The 25,375-nt window shown below is 40.0% G+C and overlaps 1 protein-coding gene across 1 annotated transcript; it reads right to left on the bottom strand.

Moving 5' to 3' along the window:
* Positions 1–731: 731 nt before the first annotated feature.
* SPACA1 (sperm acrosome associated 1) lies at positions 732–20,792 on the bottom strand. The gene is made up of 7 exons (XM_052689443.1): positions 20,531–20,792; positions 17,718–17,774; positions 14,302–14,403; positions 13,826–13,932; positions 13,193–13,328; positions 2,475–2,619; positions 732–2,148 (listed from the first exon to the last, which is right to left on the bottom strand). Exons 1-7 carry the CDS (start codon positions 20,670–20,672, stop codon positions 2,064–2,066), a joined length of 774 nt encoding a protein of 257 aa, XP_052545403.1. The 5' UTR covers positions 20,673–20,792; the 3' UTR covers positions 732–2,063.
* Positions 20,793–25,375: the final 4,583 nt, after the last annotated feature.

Here is a 25,375-nt window from a genome sequence, read left to right as displayed (position 1 = left end):
GCTGGTGGTAGGAATTCATTTTTCTCATACCTTCCATGGGAACACTTCCCTGAATAATAACCACTGGTTTCAGTCTATTTTTGAGACCCGCACTTAAGGTCTAATCCCAGCCTCACCATGATAGGCTGTCTTTAATTGCATGGGATCATAAATTCACGTGGACTGTGTAATCTAGTATTGCAAGCTGCAAAATCATTATTGTCTGTTCCTTCCTTCTCTATCTACTTTCTTCTTAATGTTGCAAAATTTTTACATTTGTCTACCCCACGATATAAAATGACATAGCTAATGAGAGTGTTACCAAAAATATCATTTCCTTTTAAAAAAGTTATTTTTACAGAATTAAGTGCACATCTTTTTTGAATATGATGTTTTATTTGCAAAAATGTAAATGATCTTTTCACTAAACAGCAAACAAAATGATGTATCTCTGAAAAAATATGATAATGCTTTCTTAAGGATGTGCAGATGGTGCAGTTAGAACATCTGCAGCAGTACAGGAACTGAAGAGAATAAGAATTCTTTGAAATGATGAGCTACTACCTCCAATCTATTTTATTTTGGCTGATTTTTTTTTATTATTTATTATTTTATTTTTTTTGTAATGTTCTTTATTGAGAAGCTTTCTCTAACCTGAAGTGCTCAGTATTTGGCCATAGTTCAGTGTGTCTATTATACTCAAGAAAAAAGCTTGATCATGAAATCTATTAAACCTTTAACTCAGTCCACAGTCCATCTTTCAATGTCATCAGTTTGTTTTTCATTTATTTATATCAAACAATGTTTATTTACACAAATAGAAGGCAACTTCATAAACTTAACAGTAACAAAACGGAGGACGGTTAGAGAAAGTCATCAAGGATGGTCAGAGACATGGTAGAGAGTTAGGATGACCAATCACTAAGAAAGCTTAAATTTTTCAGTCTAGAAAGTAAATAACCTGGGAATATTTTGGAGGCCTAGAAGACGCCCTTTCCAGGGAGAGGTACAGTACTGACTAATATTTGCTGCCTTTTAAAGAAGTGAAGTGAAACAAATGAAACTAGCAGGAAGCAGGTTGACAATGGACAAAAGATATGGTTGTACTGTATATTTCCTCATCATAGGATGTTTTATGTGAGAGAAGCTTACGTAAATACAAGGAAACATTGAACAATGTAATTAAAAAGAAATTCATGCCAGTTTGCTAACTGCTTAGAAAAAGCATCTTGCTTAGAAAAAAAAAAAAATTGTAAATGGCGGGAAGCTGGAAGAATGTGTGAGAAAAACATCATGCAACTTTGACTTGCTCCTGTACTCCTCCCTCAACATCCTTTGTCTATTGATTTGATCGACATACATGAACCCTTGGCCTGAACTAGGCTATGCTTCTATTCACATGTTTTGGTCCCTTGGATGGCAGAAATGATTATACATGCAAGTGTGAAGGTAAAAAATTAATGAAGCTTAAAAAGCAAATTTTATCAATCTTCCCTACCATTTCATACCCTTCCATATGTCTAGAAGTGTGATTACAGTGATTACAGTGATTATATATGAGGTTCTGTAGTTGAAGATCATCAGGAAGATTAAGAACACTTTGTTTTTGCCTAGTTTCTACTTAGGCTGTATACTCAGTTTCATATAGTCTAGAATAACACTGCCATCAATATAAGAGATGTTAAATATATTCTTTTCAATCTCCTCCTCAAAATTTGGCTTTAATTCTCCAAATTAGAAGTGCTCAAACTATTACACTACCTAGATTGGATATATACCATAAAATAGGATGATTATTACAATTTTATTTGAAGTTCAGTAAACTAAGTGAATAAACCGTAAAAAGTATTCCTGTTTTGTTTTGTTTTTAATATCTTTATATACTGCTTCTGTGTAATCTGATTTTTTTTAAAAAATATATTTTTCTTTTTTTTTTTTTATTAAATTTGTTCATTATGCAAATGCTGGAAGGACTTCTGGCATTTCTTGTATTATGGCTAATGAAGTTAGTGAGATCACAGTAGATGCATGTGCAGGAACTCCAACACCTTGAAAGCCAACACTGACTCTGAACAAGTGCCTACTTATTCCAAGGTATTCACTGCACTTTTGTTGGTCCGTTTTTTGTCTTTGTCATCTTGACAAACCAAACCAGTTTTGACAACAGCCCTGAAATAGAAAAAACAAACAAACAAACAAACAAAACAAAACAAAACAAAACAAAAAAAAAAAAAAAAAAAACCACCAAAAACACACATTTAAGTAGGTTTACATAAATTGCTCTGAATCATTCCCTTCCCATCCGCGGTCGCTGTAACTGCTTTGAAAGGTACTTCCACCCAGTCTTCAAAAGCTTGCTTGTCTCTCTTTACTGGCAATATAAATATTAAACTACACAGAATCTTGAAATAGTTTAGCCCAGGTCATTTTTGTCACCAATAATAGCATATTTTGATGAAGTAACACATAAAACACATTGTATGTTATCCACTTACCAGTGAAGAATTATAAAGATTATGACAAAGATCACACCAATGGTCACAATGACTGCAGTAACCACGCAAAAGACCAGAATGGCATTTGCCCTTCTTCTCCTTGATTGTCCTTTTTCTTTTCCCTTTGGTTGTTTTGTTTTCAGTTCTGAAGAAAAGAAATATATAGTCATTACCATGTTCAAATTTTCAAATTTGATGGAAAGAATCAAGCATTTAATATGAGCAACAATGAGAAGGAACGGTACTTCATTCTTTCATCTTGAGGTCTTTCATGACCTCCATGCCTTTACAAAGTCAGAATAGTAATATTCCATGCCTTTTTTGCAAAGGCAGATCTAACCAAGGTATTTGGAATGGGATGCAGGAGAAGACAGAGAGGGGATCTTTATTAGTACTTGTAAATAGCAAAGGGGTGGGAGTCAAGTTGGTGGGGCCAGGCTCTTTTCAGTGGTGCTCATCATCAGGACAAGGAGCAGTAGGTACAAACTGTAACACAAGAAGTTCCATACAAGCATGAGGAAAACCTGCTTTAACTTTGAGGATGACAGAGTACTGGAACAGGCTGTCTAAAATGGAACCTGCTATAGCAGAGAGCTGGATCAGACAATTAGATGATTCTTTATCTGGAGAAGAGGAGACTTAGGGGAAACCTTATGCTCTCTACAACTACCTGAAGGGAAGTTGTGGTGAGATGGGCGTCAGCCTTCTCTCCCAACTAGTGATAGGACCAGAGGGAATGACCTCAAGTTGTGCCAGGGGAGATTCAGGTTGGACATTAGGAAAAGCTTCTTCTTTGGAAGAGTGATCAGGGACTGGAATGGGCCTGCCCAGAGAGGTGATGGAGTCATCATACCTGGAGGTGTTCAAGAAATGATGTTTAGATGTACTGAGGAACATGGTTCAGTGGGAAATATTGGTGATAGGTAGAATGTTGGACTGGCTGATCTGGGACGTCTTTTCCAACCTTGGTGATTCTATGATTCTATGAACTCTAGAGGTCTCTTCCAACCCCTATGATTCTGTGTTTCTGTGATCTCACTTAAGATAGCTTACTATGCAGATATTTGAGATAGCTGTGTTAAGTTTTGTCTATAGCCTTTGGAGAGGAACTGGCACTTCCAAGCTATTCTCTGCTGACCTGGTTTAGAAATCCAAGACAAGGTGAAATATTTCATAATTCATCAGTAACATAATACTAACTGTAGAGAGGCCTGGATGAACAGCTCAGATGCAAGTATCTACAGCCAGTTGGAAGAATTCCACTCTTTCCACTTACTTGAAGTCCAAGCAGATCCACTGTTTTAAATGCCAGACAGAACGATCAGATAATGGAAAGCCATATTTTGGCAGGAAATAACTACCCAAAACATTGAGAGCACACAATGGGACTGAACTGCACACAGACACACAAGTTAATAATCTCAGTGACAGTCATAGCAGGACAGCTGTCAGAATACTACCTATAGCCATGTAAAATAGCAGGATTACAGTTCCTAAACACTGAAATGAAAAAATTAAAAAGAGAAAAACATATCTATTTTGGTGTGTGTTAAGAATAACTGGAAAGGAATTGCTTTGCGTGGCCCAGGAACAAATATCAAGGAACAGCTCCATAAAGATGAGAAGTGAAAAATGTAGAAAGGACTTCAAATAAAGAATATATTCTGTAGTTCATACTGTTCAGCCTTGAAATACTTCTAAGGAAATTGAGGTCCCTACCATTGGTTTAGCTTTTAATCTCAGACAAGAGATAACTTTTGCAAGATGATTCTGACAAACAACTTAGGAAAAGTGGAAATTGCTGAAGATGATCAACCAATTGCCTCCATCTATTTTTTGCCCCTGGAAATCAAACCTGGTCACCTTGTTCTGAAATTTAATTGAACTTCTTAGTTCAGCCACATTCAGCCAAATCAATGAACACATCTTTCCAGATTTCTCCAGCTTTGGTAACAGTAGACAGGCAACTTTAATTTTTCTTTTATTTTCTCTGAGTGTCTAAAACTATAATGTGATATCTCATTGCTCATTGCTATGCAGAATTATTCAAACTGGCATGTATTCTCTGTTAGCAGAATGACTGCAGGAAAACCATTTCTATTTCTACTGCATTTCTATGTCTGTATAAGGTCTTCTGTTGCTGTCATCACTGTAGTATCTAAACAGCTCTTTCATCACATCATTTGAGTTCATTTCATTCTCCTGCTTCACAGAATCGTTTGGCATTCATAAACCACAGCTCATCTATAGGATTCTCCTGATCTTTCTGTGAGATACAAGATGGGGAGAATGGTGAACAAGCTGTGAATATCATACATAGTATGACTGAATAACGGCTTTTCAGACAATACAGAGTTAATTGCTTTCAGACTAATTTGCTTCACTGACTGAACTGTCTTTCCAGAATTAGAAGCCTATGTGGGGAACAGACATCAGTGAAAATTATCTTTGATTTGCAATTTCATTAATGTAATATATTTTTCTCCTTGACAAGATGTGAATTTAGACATCTAAGAATACCTCTTTTTACAGTCCGTTACAGGAACCTCCTAAAGAGAAAAGCAAGCTTTCTGTTATCCACTGCTGATCTATTCAAGTTTTCTTCCCAGGCAGGAAGTTCTTCTGGTCGTCAAGATCTAAAACCGCCCTAGAGACAACCTGATAATACAAAGGGATTTCCATACAAGTACACTCACATTTAAAACGCAAGCAGGAAACAGACAGAAAAGCAACTTCCCAAGAAGCTGTTTTATGATGAGCAAAAATTTTCACATCAGGAGCAGTATCAAGCCCCTGATCATACTTGTCAAGTCCAGGCAACATTCCCAATTAGGCAGTGAGAATGTTGCTGCTGCCAGAATGTGCCTTAAAGCTTACAGTAAAGGTTGCAAAGATATATTTACACAAGCTTAAAAAAAAAAAAAAAAATCCACTTAACTTAGCGAGAGTAGAAAGGACAATTTTTTTAAAACATGAAGTTTAGTTCAATGACATTCAGCTTGGAGTTTACAGCTCTCTGAAAGTCTGCAGACTACTTTGTTATAAAGAATGATGAAGAAAAGTGCTATTGTAAATATTGCATTTATTCCACCATTACACTGTAATGAAATTCCTAAAGTTGTAAGCACCATCACTGGAAATTTTCTAGGGTTCTACAGACCAAAAATAAATTTATAATGTACCTGCTAGTCTCAAGCAGATTCATAGAATCATACAATGTCCTGGATTGAAAAGGACCAAACTGATCATCTAGTTTCAACCCCCCTGCTATGTGCAGGGTCACCAACCAGCAGACCAGGCTGCCCAGAGCCACATCCAGCCGGACCTTGAATGCCTCCAGGGATGGGGCATCCACAACCTCCTTGGGCAACCTGTTCCAGTGCATCACCACCCTCTGTGTGAAAAACTTCCTCCTAATATCCAACCTCCCCTGTCTCAGTTTAAAACCATTCCCCCTTGTCCTATCACTATCCACCCTTGTAAACAGTCATTCCCCCTCCTGTTCATATGCTCCCTTCAAGTACTGGAAGGCCACAATGAGGTCTCCCTGGATCCTTCTCCAAGTTAAACAAGCCCAGTTCCCTCAACCTTTCCTCATAGGAGAGGTGCTCCAGCCCTCTGTTCATCTTAGTGGTCCTCCTTTGGACTCATTCCAAAAGCTCTGTGTCTTTCCTGTACTGGGGGCCCCAAGTCTGGACACAGCACTGCAGATGGGGCCTCACAAGAGCCAAGTAGAGGGGGACAATCACCTCCCTCTCCCTGCTGGCCACCCTTTTTTAATGCAGCCCAGAACACAGTTGGTCTTTTGGGCACCAAGCGCACACTGCTGGCTCATGTCCAGCTTCTTGTCCACCAGGACCCCCAAGTCCTTCTCTGCAGGGCTGCTCTCAAAGAGATCTTTCTCCAGTTTGTATGAATACCTGGGATTGCCCTGACCCAAGTGCAGTACCTTGCACTTGGCCCTGTTGAGCCTCATTAGGTTTTCATGGGCCCACTTCTCCAGCCTGTCCAGGTCCCTCAGGATGGTTTCCCTCCCTTCCAATGTATCGACTGCATCACTCAGCATGGTGTCATCCACAAACTTGCTGAGAGTGTATTTGATGCCATCATCTATGTCACTGATGAAAATGCTCAAGAGCACCAGTCCCAAGACTGACCCTTGGTGGACACCGCTTGTGACCAGCCTCCACCCTGACACAGAACCATTGATCACAACCCTTTGGCTGCAACCAGCCGGCCAATTCCTAATCCATCAAACAGTCAGATTTGTCTTCTGCTACTGCATTTTTCAGAATTTTCCAGCCCATGGAAAGTTTGTGATTTTCAATATACCTGTTGGTAACCTATATTTACCATGATTAAAAAAGGAATGTAGTTAAATGAAATGCAAGAGTGCTGCACGTAAATTGTAGGCAGTAAAAGTAGATATCAACTATGAAGATGAATTTCTTTCCAGCAGTCTAGGTTGAGGGGGAAAAAAAAGGAAATGTGTAAGCAGTGGAAGTGGGGATGAGAGGCTTGGGAAGAAAATAAGGATGCTCCCTGTATGTGCAGGACTGGGATCAGGAAAGCCAAGGTGCGGGTGGAACTGGCTTGGGAAAAAAATAAGGATGCTGTCTAGGTGTGCAAGGATGGGATCAGGAAAGCCAAGGTGCAGATGAAAGTGAACTTGGAGAACAATGTAAAAAACAAGAAGGGATTCTTAAGATACACTGTGCAGAACAGACATGCAAATGAGTGTGTTCTCCCTCTGATAAATAGAAGGGGAGAGGTGGCCTCCTCAGACATGGAGAGGGCTGAGGTACTCAGTGAGTTCTTTGCCTCATCTTCACAGTCAGTCAGACTTCTTTTGGTTCTCATATCCTTGAGATTCTAAGCAGGGAACAGGGGAGTAAGTCTATGATAATGATCTATGATAATGTTGACTGCACAGCAATGCTCCTTCTATAAGCAGATGCTCAAGCAATTGTTCATATGGTCCAGCAGCCAACAGGAGTTCTTTCCACCAGTTTCCAGATCCAGAAAGCATGTATCAGTTTGGCAGAGGCCAATGAGATTCTCTGTCTCACACACTGTTCTTTCCCTTAATACGACAGTGATGCACAGGTGGGTCGTTATTTTGTTTTTTTCATTCTTTTTCCAATTGTCTCTAAGACTCATCCTACGTATTAAAAATGCATGGGTATATGCAAACATGAGAGCAGGATAGTACACACATACATGCAGGAGATCCATGTTGCTACACTTTGTGCTGGGATCACGCATTCCTCTTCTGTGCAAATGCAAGGACAACACAGTAATGCTGATGACACGCTTGTGCAGTGACCCATTACAGAGATGTGAATTCTGCCCTTAAAAGAAGCTCTGGAACTGAAGTCATCAGCAAGAAACAAGCTGTAGAGAAGTGGGAGCTGTAAAGGCCTCTGAGACACAAAACACTATTGCTTCCATTTTCTCCACAGAAGGGGCACTATGCACACAGCCCAACTTGCTCTTCCACCCATGAAAAGCGTAGAGCTGGGGCATAGCTGGGATCTCAGGAGGCTGACACTATTCACAGAGCATGGTGATGAGGATCGTTCCCTGCTCTCACACTCCTCCCTTGCAAAGTCCTCCCTCCTCACAGCACTATTATTAGTAATTTTGAACAAACTGTCTTCCAGTCCCTAAGTCTTCAAAAAACACCCAACAACATAATGGGTGGGAGTGTGAAACAAGACCCTCTACTGTACTTCAGTGTAGTGATTTAGTAAGAAGGACAAAGAGAAATGTCAGCTATTAAAAGTTGAGATTTTCCTTGGAGAGATCTCAACAATTTTTGATGATAAAGTACTTCTTTGTTACGTTTCTCCTGCTATAAAAGACAAAGAGACATTAGACTGAATAGTTTTGAAAACAAAACAAACAAACAAAAAAATCCAAAAACAAGAAGACAAATTACTAAAAAACCACTCACTCATACAAAAAGGTCATTACCATTGTTCAACAAAAGGTCACTGAGAAGCATAGTGATCAGTGGTAAAGGACACATGGAAGTTCTTTGTGCATAGCATTAAAATCAACTCATACAGTGTTTAGCCACATACCACATATAGCCAAATTCATGTAAGGCCTTACTAGTCCTTTTGCAGCATGCTCTCCCATCCTCCCACCTCACGTGTGAAAATCTGAACTAAAGCGTCACAGCACATATTTTCAAATGTTGTCTTTGATATCAGGTTCATAGATCTGGCCACCGTTTTTCACACAGGTAAAACAGAACTGGAGAAAGGACGAGATCAGAACAAATACATTTGCCCTTTATTGGCTGTCTTATTGACCACTTCAAGGTTTTCTCTCTAGAAAAGTGTCGAGATAAAGTGACTGCTGCTAAGCAAGCTCAACTCTGCTTCCTTAGCTCCATTCTGCAGTTCTGGCACTATCACGAAGAAATTTATCACTTTGGCATAGCACAGGGAAGGATATAGATGATGAGAAAGATGAAATACAAACTAAAGTTTGTGCATGAGTGACCTCAGATGCCTCTTGGTTGGACAAAAAAAAAGTCATTTAGGAAGTAATACACAGGACATCAAGCTCAGAATGGGAGGGGGTACTCAAGGGGCAGAGATTATCTCGCAGCCCATGGGAGACCAAACTGGAGGGGATCTCCATGCTGCAGTCTGTGAAGGAACCCATGCTGGAGCAAGCCGGGGTTCCCTGAAGGAAATATGATCCACATAGGATCATATGATCCCATGCTGAACCAGGTTTATCCTGAGGACCGTGGCCCACAGAGAACTCATGGGAGAAAAGCATTAAGAGAAAAGAGTGGCAAAGAGGAACTCTTATGGTCTGACTAGAGCCTCCCATTCCTCACCCACCTGTATAGTTTGAGGAGGTGGAGTAGAACAGTTAGGAATGGAAGAGTGAAGTTGAGCCTGGGAAAAAGGAAGCAGGAGGAAAGGTCTCATAGTTTTTGTCTTTGTTCCTCACCAACCAACCCTATTATAACTGGCAGTACATTAAATGAATTTTCCCCAAGCAGAGTCTGTTTTGCCTGTGACAATAACTGTAAGTGATCTCTCTGTCCTTATCTTGACCCATGAGTTTTTCATTTTATTTTCTTCCTCCTGTTCAGTTGAGAAGGGGGAGTGGGAGAGCAGCTCAGCAGGGTCTGGCAGCCATCCAAGGGCAGCCCATCACACCTGTCCATCTTATGATGACTAGAAATCTTTTGGACTAGTTTTTGATGCTATATGGGGGAAAAAAAAAAGTCTTATATGTGAAAAATGAGATTTTTGTCTTATTTCTGATGCTGACGTCATGATTCTACCTCTCTTTACATCTCATCTTAGAAATCAGATAATGGAACAGAAAAAGGTGTTCTTGTAACTGTAAGACTGGAGTAAATAGACAAACCACCTCACTTAAATTAAGTCCCAAATTCCCCAGCCCTCATTTCAAAAGATCTTTTAATTAGAAACTGGAAAAGACAGCATTGTTATGTGGGAAGAAACACTATCCATTTCCAAGCCTGGAACACAGCAAGCTATGCTCTTAGAGAGCAGAGCATCTCTGCAAAACAGAAGACAACAGCTATGAAAATCTAAAACCAAGCACATGGAATTTTGCCACATGCATTGATGCTGCCAGAATGATCTTTGTAACATCCTGCTGATCATACTGGAAAACTAAATGCAGTATCCTGATCTTACTAGATGTGTGACCATCCAAAGAGCATCTTGCTCCCCATTGTTAGATGGGGCAAGTTAGAGACCACCTCACAAGGCTGAATGTGTACAAGCCTATTAGACCAGATGACACGTATCACAGGGTCCTGAAGGAACTGGCTATTGTGGTTGCAAAGCTAATCTTTATATTTGAAGAGTCATGGCTGTCAGGTACAGGCGATTTGAAAAAGGGAAATGTCACTCCCACTTTCAAGAAAAGGTGAAAGGAAGACCTGGGAAACTACAGACTGGTGAACCTCAACTCTTTGCCTGGGAAGATCAAGGTGCAGATCCACCCTAAGAGATGTTAAAGCTGAGGAGGTGATCTGAGACAGCCAACACAGCTTCACCAAGGGCAGATTGTGCCTGACCAATTTCATGGCCTTCTATGATGGAGTTATAGCATCAGTGAACAAAGAAAGAGCAACTGCTGTTGCCTACTTGGACTTGCGTAAGTCCTTTGACACGGTCCCACTCCACATCCTTATTTCTAAATTGGAGAGATATGGTTATGAAAGCTGGACTATTTGGTGGAAGAAGAATTGCTTGGATGACTGCTGCCAGAGATCTCTATTTCCAGGTGTAGGCCAGTCATGAGTGGAGTCTCCCAGTGATCTATCTTGGGGCCAGTGCTCCTCAACACCTTTATCAACTACATAGACCGTAGGATGCAGGGTACTCTCAGTAAGTTTGCTGATGGCACCAAGCTTAGTGGTGCAGTTGACAAAACAGATGGAAGGGATGCCTTCTAGAGGGATCCAGATAGGCTTGAAAAGTGGGCCCACATGAATCTAATGAGATTCAAAAAGGCCCAAGTCAAGCTGTTGCACCTGGGTCAGGGTAATATTGCGGAGAAGAACTTATTGAGCACAACCCTGCACAGAAGGAATGGAGGGTTTTGGGGTACAAAAAGTTGGACATGAGCCAGTAGTGTGCTCTTGCAGCCTGGAAGGCCAACAGTATCCTGGGCTGCATCAAAAGAGGAGCAGCTATCAGAGCAAGGGAGGTGATTGTCCACCTCTGTTCTGCCCTTGTGAGGATCCATCTTGAGTAGTGTGTCCAAGCCAGAGCTCCCAGTACAGGAAGGGTGCAGAGTTGTTGGAGCTGGTCCAGAGGAGGGCCACAAAGATGATCAGAGGGCTGAAGCACCCCTCCTATGAAGAAAGTTTGAGGGAGTTTGGCTTGGAGAAGTTTCTGGGGAAACCTCACTGTGGTCTTCCACTGATAAAACGGAGCTCATAGGTAGGATTGAGACTGACTTTTTACATGGTCAGAGTGGGAATGGCTTTAAACTAAAGGAGGGGAGAGTTAGGTTAGATGTTAGGAAGAATTTTTTTTACTCAGAGGGTGGTGAGGAACTGACACAAGTTGTCCAGAAAAGCTGCGGATGCTCCATCCCTGTGGAGGCATACAAGGCCAGATGGATGGGGCTCTGGGCAGGCTGGCAACCCTGCCCATAGCAGGGAGGTTGGAAATAAATGATCTTAAATGTCCCTTCCATCCTGAGCCATTTTTTGATTCTGTGCTACAGACATCAATACCAGATATGTTGAAAGTCTTGGTACTTTCTCAGTCCAGCTTCCACTGATAAATTCTTCTATATACCTAATTAAGAGCTAATAATATCTGAAATCCAAGCAATAGCAGTAAAAACTAAAGCCCAGAAACTCCTCTGGATATCTACATAACAAAGCTAAAGGAAGCCAGTCTGGCTCTAGGCAGAACAATTAACCTTTTTAACTACTTAATCAATGTTAGCTCTTCTTCAGATTTCAGTCTACTCATAAATATTTTCTGAGCCAACAGACCAACAGACTCAATACTTGTAAGAAGTTTTCAATGGATGTATCTGTTAGGTGGGTTTCATCTGACCACTTTTCACCACAACTTAACCAGAGTTTAAATACAAACATGTAGTCCTATTGATGACTCACCAACTCAAATCAATGGGACTATCTGCATGTTTAAGCCAAAAACAGGTTTTGTGCTCAGCTAATTCAGGTCTCAAAAAGGAAACTTTTTTTACAAAAAGAAATGCAGAAACAAAACACTGCAGAAGTTAAAAATAAAAAATAAAATAAGAAAGAAAGAAAGAAATAGATGTAACCAAAGATTTGAGTGTTTTGTGACTGCCAGATGGATTTAGAAAATAAAATCCTCATTCATGTACAATGGAAGAAAAAACCTCAAGAGAAATATATTTTACTGAAAGAAAAAAAAAGGAAGATTAGGAGTGGAGGCAATAAACATGGAAGGGAGTAACATGGAGATAAGTCTCACAAATTATTTCTTTCTAGTCTGCCATAATTTTTTAGAAAAAAAAAGACCTGAACCTATATTATTTCAGGGAAAAAAAAATTTGCACAGGGAACTTTCATCCTTGCTCCGATTACAAAAGCTGGAGTTTTGACGTGGCTACTCCCATGATTTGAGAAAATCAGTACACTGTCACCTTTCCTTATGGCGTCAGCAAAAATCTAGGTAGTATAGCAGGAGAGAAAGATGTTATGGGGAACTGTCGTATGAAATACTCTTTTCAAAGTTAAACCTCTCTAAATCTATTGCGCATAAGCAAATTCCAGATGGCAGCTGAAAGAAAAATCTCAAAGGTTGTTTTACAGCTTCAGTACTGAAGTGGAAAGGAGACTTAACTGCAGAACTGTCTGATGTGCTGCTGGTTCTATGTAGCTCAAAGAGACGAGAAGTCTGTGTTAACCAACCTGGGTGCAGTAACAAATGAGTAGGTAACAGGAGAATCTCCTTATTTTAGCTTGAATTTTTACAAAGGCAAAGAAAATCCTTCTTCCACAAGGAACCCCTTTGCACCCATCCTGTCATTTTCTCCTTTATGTCTCTTTCACTGGCCTGCATTTCGTGACAACCACTACCACACACAAGCCCCAGCCTATATATTACTGGTGACATGCAATCCTATGAAAATCAAATGCCACACAACAAACACAAGGCCATAACACTGGAAGACTGTAAATGTCTTTACGAGCTTACCAGTTGTTGCTTTCACTGCGTATTTTACAGAGGCAATTATACTTCCATTTTCTTGAGTTTCACACAGGTAAGTAACTGAGCGCGTAGCTCTGCGTACTACCACAACAGCTGAGTCATTGGGAAGAATGCTTGCTGGCTGTCCATATATAAAAGAAAAAAAAAAATGGTTTGACTCTTTTTAAGCTCTGCAAAGCAGAGTCACATCGTGTCAGATTCACAGAAAAGTGCTTGGTTTCTTCCAATAGTTTTCAACCAGTCAGAAGAAATTCTTCCCACCTCTTCAGCACCTCCTATGAGGACAACTGGGAAGTGCAATGTGACTGTGACTTGATAAAATGCATTCACTCATCAATCACAATGCCCAGCTTCTCTGGAGTAAGAAAGAAGAAACTTTAAAATTATTGTCTCCCCTACAAAAGGAGGAAATTGAAGTTGCATAAAAGTGCAACTTATATATATATATATATATATATACACTATATATATTAACTTGCTCGTAACAAATCTGAGCTTATTTGCGTTGTGACAGCAAAGGAAATAAGCAGCACAGATGCTTTAATATTTTGCATGGAGCATGCAATAAACACATCTTTTATGCAGCTTTTCTGCACAAAGTGGGGTTCAATTACTCACCTTGTCTGGAATTAACATCTTCCAAACATATTTAAATCGATTTTCAGGAGAGATATAAATACAAGTCATCATCACGCTTGTAGAGTTCTCAGAAATTGGCCTTCCCCCTACAGCAGGGATTTTTAATAGGTACATCATCAACTATATGAAACATCTCTGTATGGATCATAAAGCTCATAATTCTTCAAACCACAGAATGTTACTTGGAAATTATCCTTTCCCTTAAAATTACTTCAAATATTTTTTTGCTTAGTGCAATATCTGGAACTAAGCACATGGAAGAAAAAGAGTGTTTTACAGGGGCTTGAAACCAAATGCACATCAGTACAAAAATGAGATCGTAAATGCTACCAGATTGTTGAACAGGGTAACTGGAGGGTGGAATATAATAATTACATTCCACTTCCATGACACTCACAACAAATAAGAATGCTTTACTTGAATTCACTTATTTGCTTTAGATTGCTTCCACTCACATCCACAGTCCACTGGCCCACGGCATTCCTTCACACCAACAATACATTTTGCTTCATCCCCAGGGCATCCACTTGTTAACAGAACTTCTTGAATGCCAATCCCTTTGGGAAAAGAAAGAAAGAAAAAAAAATTATACTCTGTACTTCTTCATTTTCTCCATATTCTGTTCTTGCTTTTTTCTTTATTCTAGATGTTAATATGATGTATCTACCAAACACTAGGCAAAACAGATCTTCTCAGAGTGCCTGCTAAAGCTATCCCGTGTTGGCATCTAAGATTTCAAAGCAACATTTACATCTGTCAGACTCTGCACCATAGGGAGCCAGATCCTTAGAATCATCATTTTCCTGTGTGTCAGAAGAATTCAATATTAATTCAAAACTGTTCTTTCAGAAAAGGCATTTGAAATGAAGCTACTAATGTATGTTCTGCTAAACAGTTAATTCACTTTAAGTATCAAAGCATTCCGTCTCCTGGCCTTTACATGCTCAAATCAGATGGCACAGAGAATACCACGCAGGCTGCCAACTCAGTCTGCCTCCAGTTTTGTGATTGCTGGAGTGTCTTCAACTCCCACCGAGGTCAGCAGAAACTGAAGGCACTAAACCCTCCTGGGACCGAGGAGCCTTAAGGTAACTACAGCAAGTGATAAAGGAATACCACTACTGCCTCCAGAATGAAGCTTCTAGGTGCTCAAAGCTGGTGGTCAGCAACACAGGGCTTCCTATGAGAAGCTGGTGAAAACAAATGTAGAACACCGGGATTTCAACTGCAACATGGTGATTCCCACTGAAGGCAAAAAATGGCAGCTAAGCTATCGCAAATGTGTAAAGCTAAGGAAAATTCCTACACAGCATTCAAGTAAGCAAAGTATGTTCACTCTCTTCATCAGGGTTTCAATGGGAACATCTTCATTTTAACAATCATGAGCAAATTCAAAACAAGTGCTCTAATTGTTTTTGCCAAACTGTGTGTACACAGTTCACTGGAATGACATAGCTTGTGGGGGAGGCAGGAATAACATGAAGCCCAGTAAACAGAAAAAGGTTTTGCCATTTTTCCAGAAGCATTCTGTTTACTAACAGGCATGGGAAGAGGAGTGTTACCCCCACTTTGCAGTATAATAATACATGGGGAATTGGTTTGAAGATTGCGCGTATGATGCATATGCCTTCCTTAAATGTGTATTATATAAACCGATGGCTTTCAGAGACGTCATGCTACTCGTGAAACAGTACTTCAAGTGACAGAGGGAGACAACACCACTTACTGAAAATGACACAAAAAGAGGATCATCCTCCACTCCAGAGAATGTCTCATCTCATGGATGCGGAGACAGAGGTGTAAATGGCAGTGAACTGACACTTTTATTAAAGGCATTCCTCTTTCTTCAGGGCCATGTGGGTTTTTTTAGCTAACAAAAATAAGACAGGAAACCTATGAAAATCCAAAAGGATGGCTTGATAAAATCTGGGTGCTGGGCTAAATGTAATCACATTCATCAGAGAAAAATCTCACCATGTCTTATCTACTGCAATATTAAAATTGGGGAAGTATATCACACTCAAAGGGCTGATGAAAATAAAGCTCTTTTAATGAGATCTGCAAGTTCTCTTAGTACTCTTCTGCTGCTTCTTTCTGAATAGCTTTCTTTTTTCACTCCCATGTTTCCTTTCCTCACCCCTTTTTAGCAACTGCCAATGCTGATGAAATTAATCTACTGAGAGGCTCTAAAGAATGAAGGCTTAACTTCACCAAGTCATCCAAGTTACCTTAAAAGAAAACTGGCTTGGATGCAGTAAAAATAAATTACCCTCATGAAATTTACCTTGGAAAAACGCAAACTAATAGACTGGGGGAGGCAGGATGGATGACCCACAGAGAACTGAGTTCACAACAGAAAAACAGAGGCTGAGAGAAATCTAGAGGTAGTTGCCAAAAGAATTGGACCATGGAGAGACTGATACAGACTTGAGGCAGATATGCTATAATTAATACGTGCATTAATTGTGCTTTAATGCCTCTGTAAACATGGATTATGAATAGGGAGAACAAGGGATCGAGCCATAGCATTACTTGGAAAAAAAAAGAAAGTGGAGTCTGTTTGGAAACCAATAAATATACAGGGCTAGATAGATGAATATAAAGAATAAGAAAGAACTGGAAATAGACAAAGAGCTTTAGAGTATTAATGGAAGAAATAATACAGTATCTTCCAGCCTTTCAACAGACAAACATGCAAGGAACTGAACAGCCTAGACTAGAATGAAGGCTACAAACATGGTTTGGAGAGCAGGCATGAGATGATGATCTTCTGTTGTTGCCTTCAGAGCTTTGGTTTCTTGATTCTTTAGTACAATTACATACTTTCTAGCTTTAGAAGGGTTAAACATTAACTTCAAGGGACCAAAAAAACCTACTGAAATTTTCTGAAGATAAGCAATATTTGAGAGGTCTTCTAGAGGCATAGGACATAAAGAGCAGCTTCTTGTACCCTAAACATGTGTGCTCCCAAGCAAGTGAGATTATCAAGAGTATACACATGGTATGGGCACTCCAAATACATAATCAGCTTTGAAATTATAAGAAAAGGAAATTTTAAAGTATGTAGAGGCAAAAACAAAGTATTCTAAAACCATAACATCCTAATATCCAAAGTAGTTTTCCTGAGGTAACCAAGGCAGTTATATATATGAAAAAGTGACTGGAGAAATATGAAAGTTCACTCTAGAGAACATCAAAATGATGGAGGCAAAAACTCTTCTTTCCTTCTTCTGTGGTCTCATGAGAAGCAAAATTTGTTCAGAAAAAAAAATAAAAATTAACAGCATTTCTGATTCAAGCCTGCTTCCTAAGAAGTATAATTACCACCTTGCAGCAGTTTCTATCACCACCCTAAACACAGAGATGTCTTCCTAAGGCTCAACTCATTTTTCCTCTCTCCCTTCCTACTCCAGAATGATACCTCTTCTCTCCATTGCACAATTTATAAATTGTATAAATGTGGAATACAGAACAGGCTACTGCAGGCAAGCAATTTTTTGGCAATATTGTATGTGGGAAGACATCTGTGAGAAGCATCAGAAGATCTTTCATCTTCTGAACATCTCACAGATGTTCACAAATAGCGAAAATTGTTACTTTGGGGAAAGCAGCTCATGTGCCAATAAACGTAGGGAACTGGTTTAAAATAGGAGCTTGCAGGCTGTGAATTTAATAAAACAACAGATCTGACCTAAACTTCTAATGACAATCAGCCTGATTGTTTTTGTTAATTATAGTTATTGGCAATTGAAATCAATGAGAGGTGAATGAGGGAATGCAAATTACAACTGCTAAATTGCTACAGTTAGCACTTTTTTTCCCCCCCAAAAGCAAATGACAATATGTTTTATTCATCTGCTTCGCTACTTACCACATGTAACTGTGCATTCTCCAAATTCTGGTTCTGTAGACTCAAGGGCATTCAGACCTGAACACAAAGCCTGAAGTTACATCTCCAATACAACGGAGGGGTGGAAACACACAAATACCAGCAAACTCATGCCTTTATTACTTTTTAGTTGAAATGAGAAATTTGCCAACATTTCTGCACCAGAAAAACAAGGCATTTATGAAATATAGTTCATAAAATCTAGTGTGAATAGCATTCATATTTAAACCTTAAGATGATTTGTTAAGAGGGAAAAATGTATTTTTCTTATGAAACAATTTATTTTATATTAGCCTACTGAATGCTCAGGAAAATGCAGTGTATAATTTGCAGATTCTGTGCAAACTATAGGTCCTCCCTGAAAAGAGTTAAGAAAAATTTTCATTAAATTGTGTTCAGTCAACTCATTTCCTTGTTGGTTTTTTGGTCGTTTTCTTTTCTGTTTGTTTGTTTTTTGGTTGTTGTTGTGGTGGTGGTTGTTTTTTTTTTGGCTAACATAAGCCTTCCCACATGATTTTTTCCCCATCACTCTTCAAGGTCAGGTTTAGACAGCTAGCTCAAAGATGAGTCAACCAGGTACAGCAATTTAATTAGGTACTGGGCAATTTAATCACAGTGATTGGGTGCCTTCCATTTTTCATGCTACTTTAAGGTTACAGAATGGGTTTCACAGAACGTACAGAAGCAAAAGGTTCTTGTCTCCATCTGGAATTCAAATCTGGATTATGTATTTTATTCCTAATAGCATGCAATTTGAATGTTTGTTTATAAGGATATTAAGATGCAGTGATTGTTCCATCAAGAAAATAAGTAAGTGATGCACCTTTGGAAATTAGTCATTAAATAAGCAATAGGTCTTTCTAGTTCTTCCAAATGCAGAGAGAACAGACAAGTCACTATGACTGTTTTTACAAGTCTACATTGCCAGTCCAGCCTACTCAGATTATTTTTTTCTGATAACAAATACTAATGTAAATTTGCTTTCACTGTCTCTCAGTTTTTTATATTCAAGATTTATGTTTACCAAGTGTTATTTCTGTGTACCAATGTAAGTTTATATATCACTTCTTGCTTTTAAATCTTTGGATAACATTTACATTTTCCACACACTGGCTAAAACCTAAATTTCTCAGGTTGAAAGGCACAGTTTCATTTCTCTTGCAGTTGGTGGTATACAAATATATTTATTCCTCCACTGCAAAGAATTTACAGTACAGCAGCATGCTGAATTCTCCGCAATGATAAAATGATAGTGGACTCTTTTTTCCTAACATTACAAATGAGCCATCAAAATCTTATTCTTCTGTTATCTCTAACTGTCTCTATGGCTTTGACATTTATTTCAGCATATAAACTGTGCTCATCAGAACAGTCTTCTAGCTTACACACAACAATCCTGAAACAATAACTACTCAGTTGAATGCTAAAGTAAGACTCCAACCTTAGTCAAAGCATAAGATAAATATACAAGACTTAAAATCATATAAAAATGGAGACAACCTGTAAAACAGCTTGGGTATCCTCAACTACTTTATCTAATGAGCTTTAAAAAATAATCACTTCTTTGGAAGACAGTTGCTATCTCAGACATCTTATCATACTTCTCTTAGCTTCTATAAAATTAATGGGAGTGTAGCCATGGCAGGGGGTTGTATCTGAAAACAGAAGTTGTCATTTGCTGTCTAGACACAAAGTGAGGGGGAAAAAAAAAAAAAAAATCTTTTAAACAAGCAAAGACAGAAAACTTCAGGTATTACTATTAGAAAGCTGAAGGATTTTGCTACCAATGAAAGAAAATGTCTTCTGATTATAGAGGAAATACCAACCACAGTGTCATTTTGGAATGCTTCTGGCTCCAGGAGCACTGTAACATACAACCATTACTCTTCTGCCAAAGAATGAGAGTGATGAACTGATGGACAACAGCTCTAAATAAAAACAGATGCCATACTGTCTAAATAAAAACAGTCCGAGTAAACCTCTGCACATATCTAAGCATTAAAAGCTCGTTGGTTCTAAATTAACAAGCCAGTCAGGAATCACTGATACTGATTTCTGATTCAATTTCCAATTGTATGGAATTTAAAAAACAACAGAAAGAACACGAAGGGAAACAGGATCAGAGTTGCTGATCATTTTCAGGAGTAGATGGTAGTTTTTATCTGAATATTATGAACCTTTCATTCCAGTGTTACAATGCAAAGTTTGTGCATCTTCCTTTTGATGTAAAATGAGCCAGAATTTCAAGAGAGCTCCCTGTAAGAAACTACCCATCTTTCCTCTTCTATGTCTGTTTCCAGTTGCATCAAGTTCAGATAAAAATATAACGTCAGCTCCGTACAGAGAATTATGGATATAGCTGCCATTAGCATTAATAGGAGTTATATATGTAAATCCCACACATGCTGAGATAAGAACGTGCTGAGGAACCGCATTTGCATTCCTGTCAGGGGGCTGCAATTAGCACCAGCACTGCAAAGGCAGCCTGTATTCCTCTCTGCATTTGGAAGCCTTGTAAAACCTATGTAGAACAGAAATCTTTGCCGTTAGACACCATTTTAATTACAAGCTGCACCACACAATACAAGCAAGATACTCTGATAAACGCTCCCAAAGCCCAGAGAAGCGGGCAACACCAGGTCGTGGCAGCGAGCCCTAGGGGAAGGAGCCCGCCCGGTTTGCTGCCCTCGCCAAGAGTTGGGGCTCGCTACTTATGGGGTCAGAGCGCGGTGAGCAGCACTGCTGTCTGCACAAGGTGCAGCGGAGGGCACGCAGCCCCGCCGGCCCCGCCTCACCCTGCTCCGCCGGCTCCGCCCGCTCGCTCTCGTCCCCGGAGCCCGGCGGCTCCGCATCCAGCAGGGCAGTGAGCAGCGGCGGGAGGAGGAGGAGGAGGAGGAGGAGAAGGAAAAGGGCCTCGCCACCCGCCCGCACTGCCATGGCCGCCCGCTCGCAGCCTCCTGAGGCGTCACAACGAGCCGCGCCCGGAGCCCTGCCTTGCTCTGCCGCGCTCTTGGGAGCCGCCCGGGGCCGTCAGCTGCGAGGAACTGGAGCTGCTTGTGGCTGCTTGGCTCACCTGTCAGTCCCGACAGAAAAACTGCACGAGCTCAAGCCCCTGTTTCCTAATAAAATGTGCAGTAGACTTAATAGCACTCCATCGGGAGTGGCCCTGAAATAACGTTCTTCTCCAAAGTCCAGAAAACAAACAAATGAGCAAACAAACAAACAAACAGAAAAGCACAACTGGGTTTGAATCTTTGCGGCTGGCTTCTGTCACTTAAAATGCCATTTTAGGTTTTTCACGGTGCCTTTCTGGTGCACGGTGTCCAGTGTAACAGAGCCCTGTGCAGAGGGTCTGGACACAGCCAAGTAAAGCAGCCATGTGCCAAGGAAAGGGTGGTGATTAAAGTCTGCTGGGTGCACATCTAAAGTGAGATGTGCTCAAGCCCTGCTGACATCGAGCAGGCCAGGGCAGGTTGTGCAAGTGATGCTCCTACCTTGTGCATAGAGCCTGTTTTATGGTCTCTGGTGTTCCAAAAACACTGAGCTATTGGGGAGTGTCCCCTCAACTAGGACAACTTCCAGCAAGATTTCCCAGCAAAACAAAATGCAATCAGTAGGGATGCTTGCAAGTGCGGGGCTTGACTTGGAAGCTGCTTTTATAAGAGCTGGAAAGGAGCAAAGGCTTCACTGCACTTTCAGATTGTCCATGTGTTTTACCCCCCTAACTTAGCCTTTCCTTAGTCATGTCTTCCCATAGAAGATGTGGAAGAAAATTCCTGTAACCAATCAATCTGTTTTCCAAAAGGGTAGAAGGGAAAGGTTATTGCTTTTATGAAGTACTTGGTATGCCCTCAGATACTGCACCACTGAACGCAGAGGAAGTTGGAGAAGTGTGAAAATGCTGTCTGATGGGAAATGAACCATTGCTCATTCAGTAAACTTCATGAAACTGTCAGAGTCAATGTTGTTAAAATAATAGTGATAGTAATAGCTCCTGTTTCTATATCTTCAGGACCCAAAGTCGTCTAGAACTGGAAAACAGTAAATATTGAATAAAAAGAGCTATCTCTAGGGAAGAGAAAATGACTGAGTGAATAAGTTCAAGTGTGCATCCAATTCTAGTTTTTCTTTCAATGAGACATTTTCAACATGCTTTTGTAGATATATCTATATGTGCATTATATGTATCTGTGCATACACACTGATGCATGCATATCTTGTGGCACTTGTAGCTGCTTGAAATGGGATGAAGGAAAAAGCTACCATAAAGGAAAGAGGAATAATGTCCAGGGCCAGCAGGGATACATATTTCTCTGGAAGAAATAGGTCTTTATTATCTCTACAGAATAATCAGGAGAATTTTCAGCAGAGACATAATAAACACCCAGATGACATTTTGTATATTTTGTGTATTAGTAGAAATGTCTTTTCCGTTCCTTCACATAGTTGATCTTAGTCTCAGACTCTTTCTAAATCTTGTCTTCTGCCCAAGTTCTCCCTCTTGCTTTATAACTCTTTGTATTATTCTGTTCTGAAAAATAAAGGGATAACATTAGCAACAGCAATGGGCAAGATGCACTTGGCTTCTGCTGTGCAGTGTCTCTGGAGCAGCATTGAGCTCCGAGTGGGCAGAGCTGTTACACCTACTTGCATTGCTCTCACAGCTGGCTGTGCCACTAGCTGCCCAGAGAGAAGTCTGGAAAACAAACAGCTTGGAAAGAGCTTGCAGCTGCTTGTTCTTCTCCCCAACCTCAGGACAGCCATAAAGTGTTGCTGCAGTGGGAGTGTGTATTTGGAAGCTTTCTTCCAGGCTGCTCCTTTTCTCTCCCAGTTTGACACCATCTCCCACACAACCATTTTCCTCAGCCATTTACAGGAAGAACACTCTTCCTGGACTAATAGCCAGTGTCACTCCCATCCCCAGAGTTAGGGACAGTGGGCAGTCACAGTCCTCCTTTACGTTACCCATACGTAGAGCAGAGAATGACATATGCAGCTAGGAGCCACAGACAACTTCTTAAGTGTCACAAACACCTGGAACATGATTAGCTCACAATTCTGCCTTCAGGCTATATGGGATTTGGGCGTTCAAATTAGCCATATAATATGAAATGGTTTCTTGCTGGCTTTATTATTCTAGTTGCTAATTAATAAGCCAAATAATGCCATTACCACAACACCAGCAGATTTGTACTTTAGCATGAACTGATTCGCAATAAGAATGTGGCAAAATTAGATGCTCGTTAGTTTTCTGAGTTAATAACAGTACTTGTGAACGGTTCAAGTGACATCCAACCACATGGCATGAACAACACAGTGAACCAGAGCACTCTTATCTTCTTTATTCACAATGAGAACTCAGCTTGTTAACATTGTAAGGAAGGTGTTTGATACTCTTAGAAAACAGGAGTTCCGTGCAGTGTTGTTTTCTGTGTCAGGACTCTTTTACTCAGTGCAGTTGCTTTATTCTCTGTGCATGGGCCAATAAATAATTCTGTAGGTCATATCTCACTGAAAGCTTCTGCAGCAGGAGCTCATGCCCAAAGGTCAACACTACTGTAGTGGTCCGGGGGAGGTAGGCAACAGCTCTGAAAAACACCCCCTCTTCTTTTTTTCCTATGCACAGATAATGGCATACTTCTTCCACTGGGTAAGAATTGTTGCCATAGTAATGTTTCCAGCACTCCTTTGGATCAATAGCAGAACAGAGGGTTTTTCAGGTATTGCTGTTGTTTGCAAGCCTGAAGCCTTACCCTATATATGTTTCTATTCCTCTCTATACAATAAGTTTGTTCAAACATCTTTCAGGATTGTACATTTATGCAAAGAAGGCAATGAAAAGATGGTATACAGATATTTGAAGCCAGAATCAAATTTGAATGGCACATGCAGTTCTGACTAGAGAAGAGTTGTTTGTGTTTAATCAAAGCCCTGAACTTCGCCCTTGTAGTCCTATTAACACCTCACCAAATGCAGGAATGAAATTAAGTTGCAGAACTGTTTCATTTTTTACACAGGGTCCAGATCTAGTTCTATTCACAATTCAGTGGCATTTTTTCAGTTGATTTAAAGTTCATTACTCAGTTCGTGAGCACTTTCTGTAGAGACCCAGCATTACCACAGCACAGATAAAAATGATTACATGCTATAAATTCTAGTATGGGAAAGAAATGGGAGCTTTGCATAAGTTAAAGAAGAAATCTACAAAAGTATGGATTTAGACACAGTATTGGTACTTTCAGCAAACATCTTCAACGTATATAATATCATATAGTATCTGCTGTCTGGCTATACATGTGTCAAATGACTGGCTACATGGTGAATAAGGCTACATTCCCCTGTCATATCCTAGCAGTTTGGGCACATCTCAAGACTAGCAGTGAGCTAGCTGAAGTGATTACTGGAAACACTCCCATTCCCAGTAAATAGGTTGCTACAGTCATGATGTTTAGGGGTTTTAAGAGTCACTGTGCATGGGTCAAGCCAGTTGGGCCCTGTACTGGAGAATGACTTCAAGCACAGTTGCTATACAAAGACACACATTGGTGGAAGGAGAAGCATTGCCATATCTAAATGTTTTTGTGATTGTGGCATGAAGAGCTGGAGACAAACTTTTCTTAAGAAGAAAATGTTCTTGCCCTATTGGTATATAAGCAATTAAGAAGAGCATAATTTGCTAGCAGTATATTTTGCATCTCTTTAAGAAAAACATCTCAAACTCTGCTTAGATTTCTCCGTGGAATAGTGATTCTTTTTCTTCAGTATTTTGCATCTAAACGTTACTATTCACCAGCTTAATATGCATTTTTACATCCATAGATTCCTTTAAAAAGAGCACTATTTACCTACAGATGCTACACAAGGCTTCTTCAGGTATTAGTTATTCATTTCTAATTAGAACGGGAACACGCTATCTTCTGCAATTATGCAGTACATTTTTTAAATAGCGGCTAATATTTCATTGCCTGCTGAAAACATCTCCAAATCACAAATACAAGTGGCTTCTGCGGGAACAGTGGCAATCAGCACCATAGACACAACTCAGAGAGATTCATTAGAGTTCCCCAACAGTTCCTAGGCTGCTGTCTGCATATATCACAACTGAGCAGAAAAACTAGATACTGCTTCTCCTGTTTCTCTTATGCGGCATTTCTCAGGAGATATGATATTCTGTATCTACTTATTCTCACCTGTTTTTTCCTCCAAACAAAACTGGAGTAACTTTCCTTTATCTTCTACAACTCCTTCCTCATTGGCAGCAAGGCCCTCTTGCCTACATCTAAACATCTAGCCTTCCAGAAGTGAACACAAGGAGGAAGGAGTAGGAGAGGAGGAGAAGACACAGCCTAAGATACACCTAGGCTGCTGGATACTGGCAAACACTCTGAAGTCCCGTGGCTTATATGTAATTCTTTGCCTCGGTAGCATCAAGAGAAAGACAAGGGAATTGAACCGAGATTTCTGCTTATGCATGGGAACCTGCTGAATTCTGTTAATCACACAGAATAGACGCAGAACAAAATGTAAAATTTCCTGGTGATGTGATTCTGTTCATGTTATTTAGGAGGTATACCTGTCTTCTTGACACTCAGCCTTTTCAACAATACCTGTTAAAAGATTTTGTGCCAGAAATATCAGAG

The sequence above is a fragment of the Tympanuchus pallidicinctus genome, unplaced genomic scaffold (genome assembly GCF_026119805.1).
Source record: "Tympanuchus pallidicinctus isolate F22 unplaced genomic scaffold, pur_lepc_1.0 scaffold1, whole genome shotgun sequence".
NCBI classification, from domain to species: domain Eukaryota; kingdom Metazoa; phylum Chordata; class Aves; order Galliformes; family Phasianidae; genus Tympanuchus; species Tympanuchus pallidicinctus.
The sequence above is the reverse complement of the archived record's forward strand: the minus strand, read 5'-3'. Positions and strand labels throughout refer to the sequence as shown.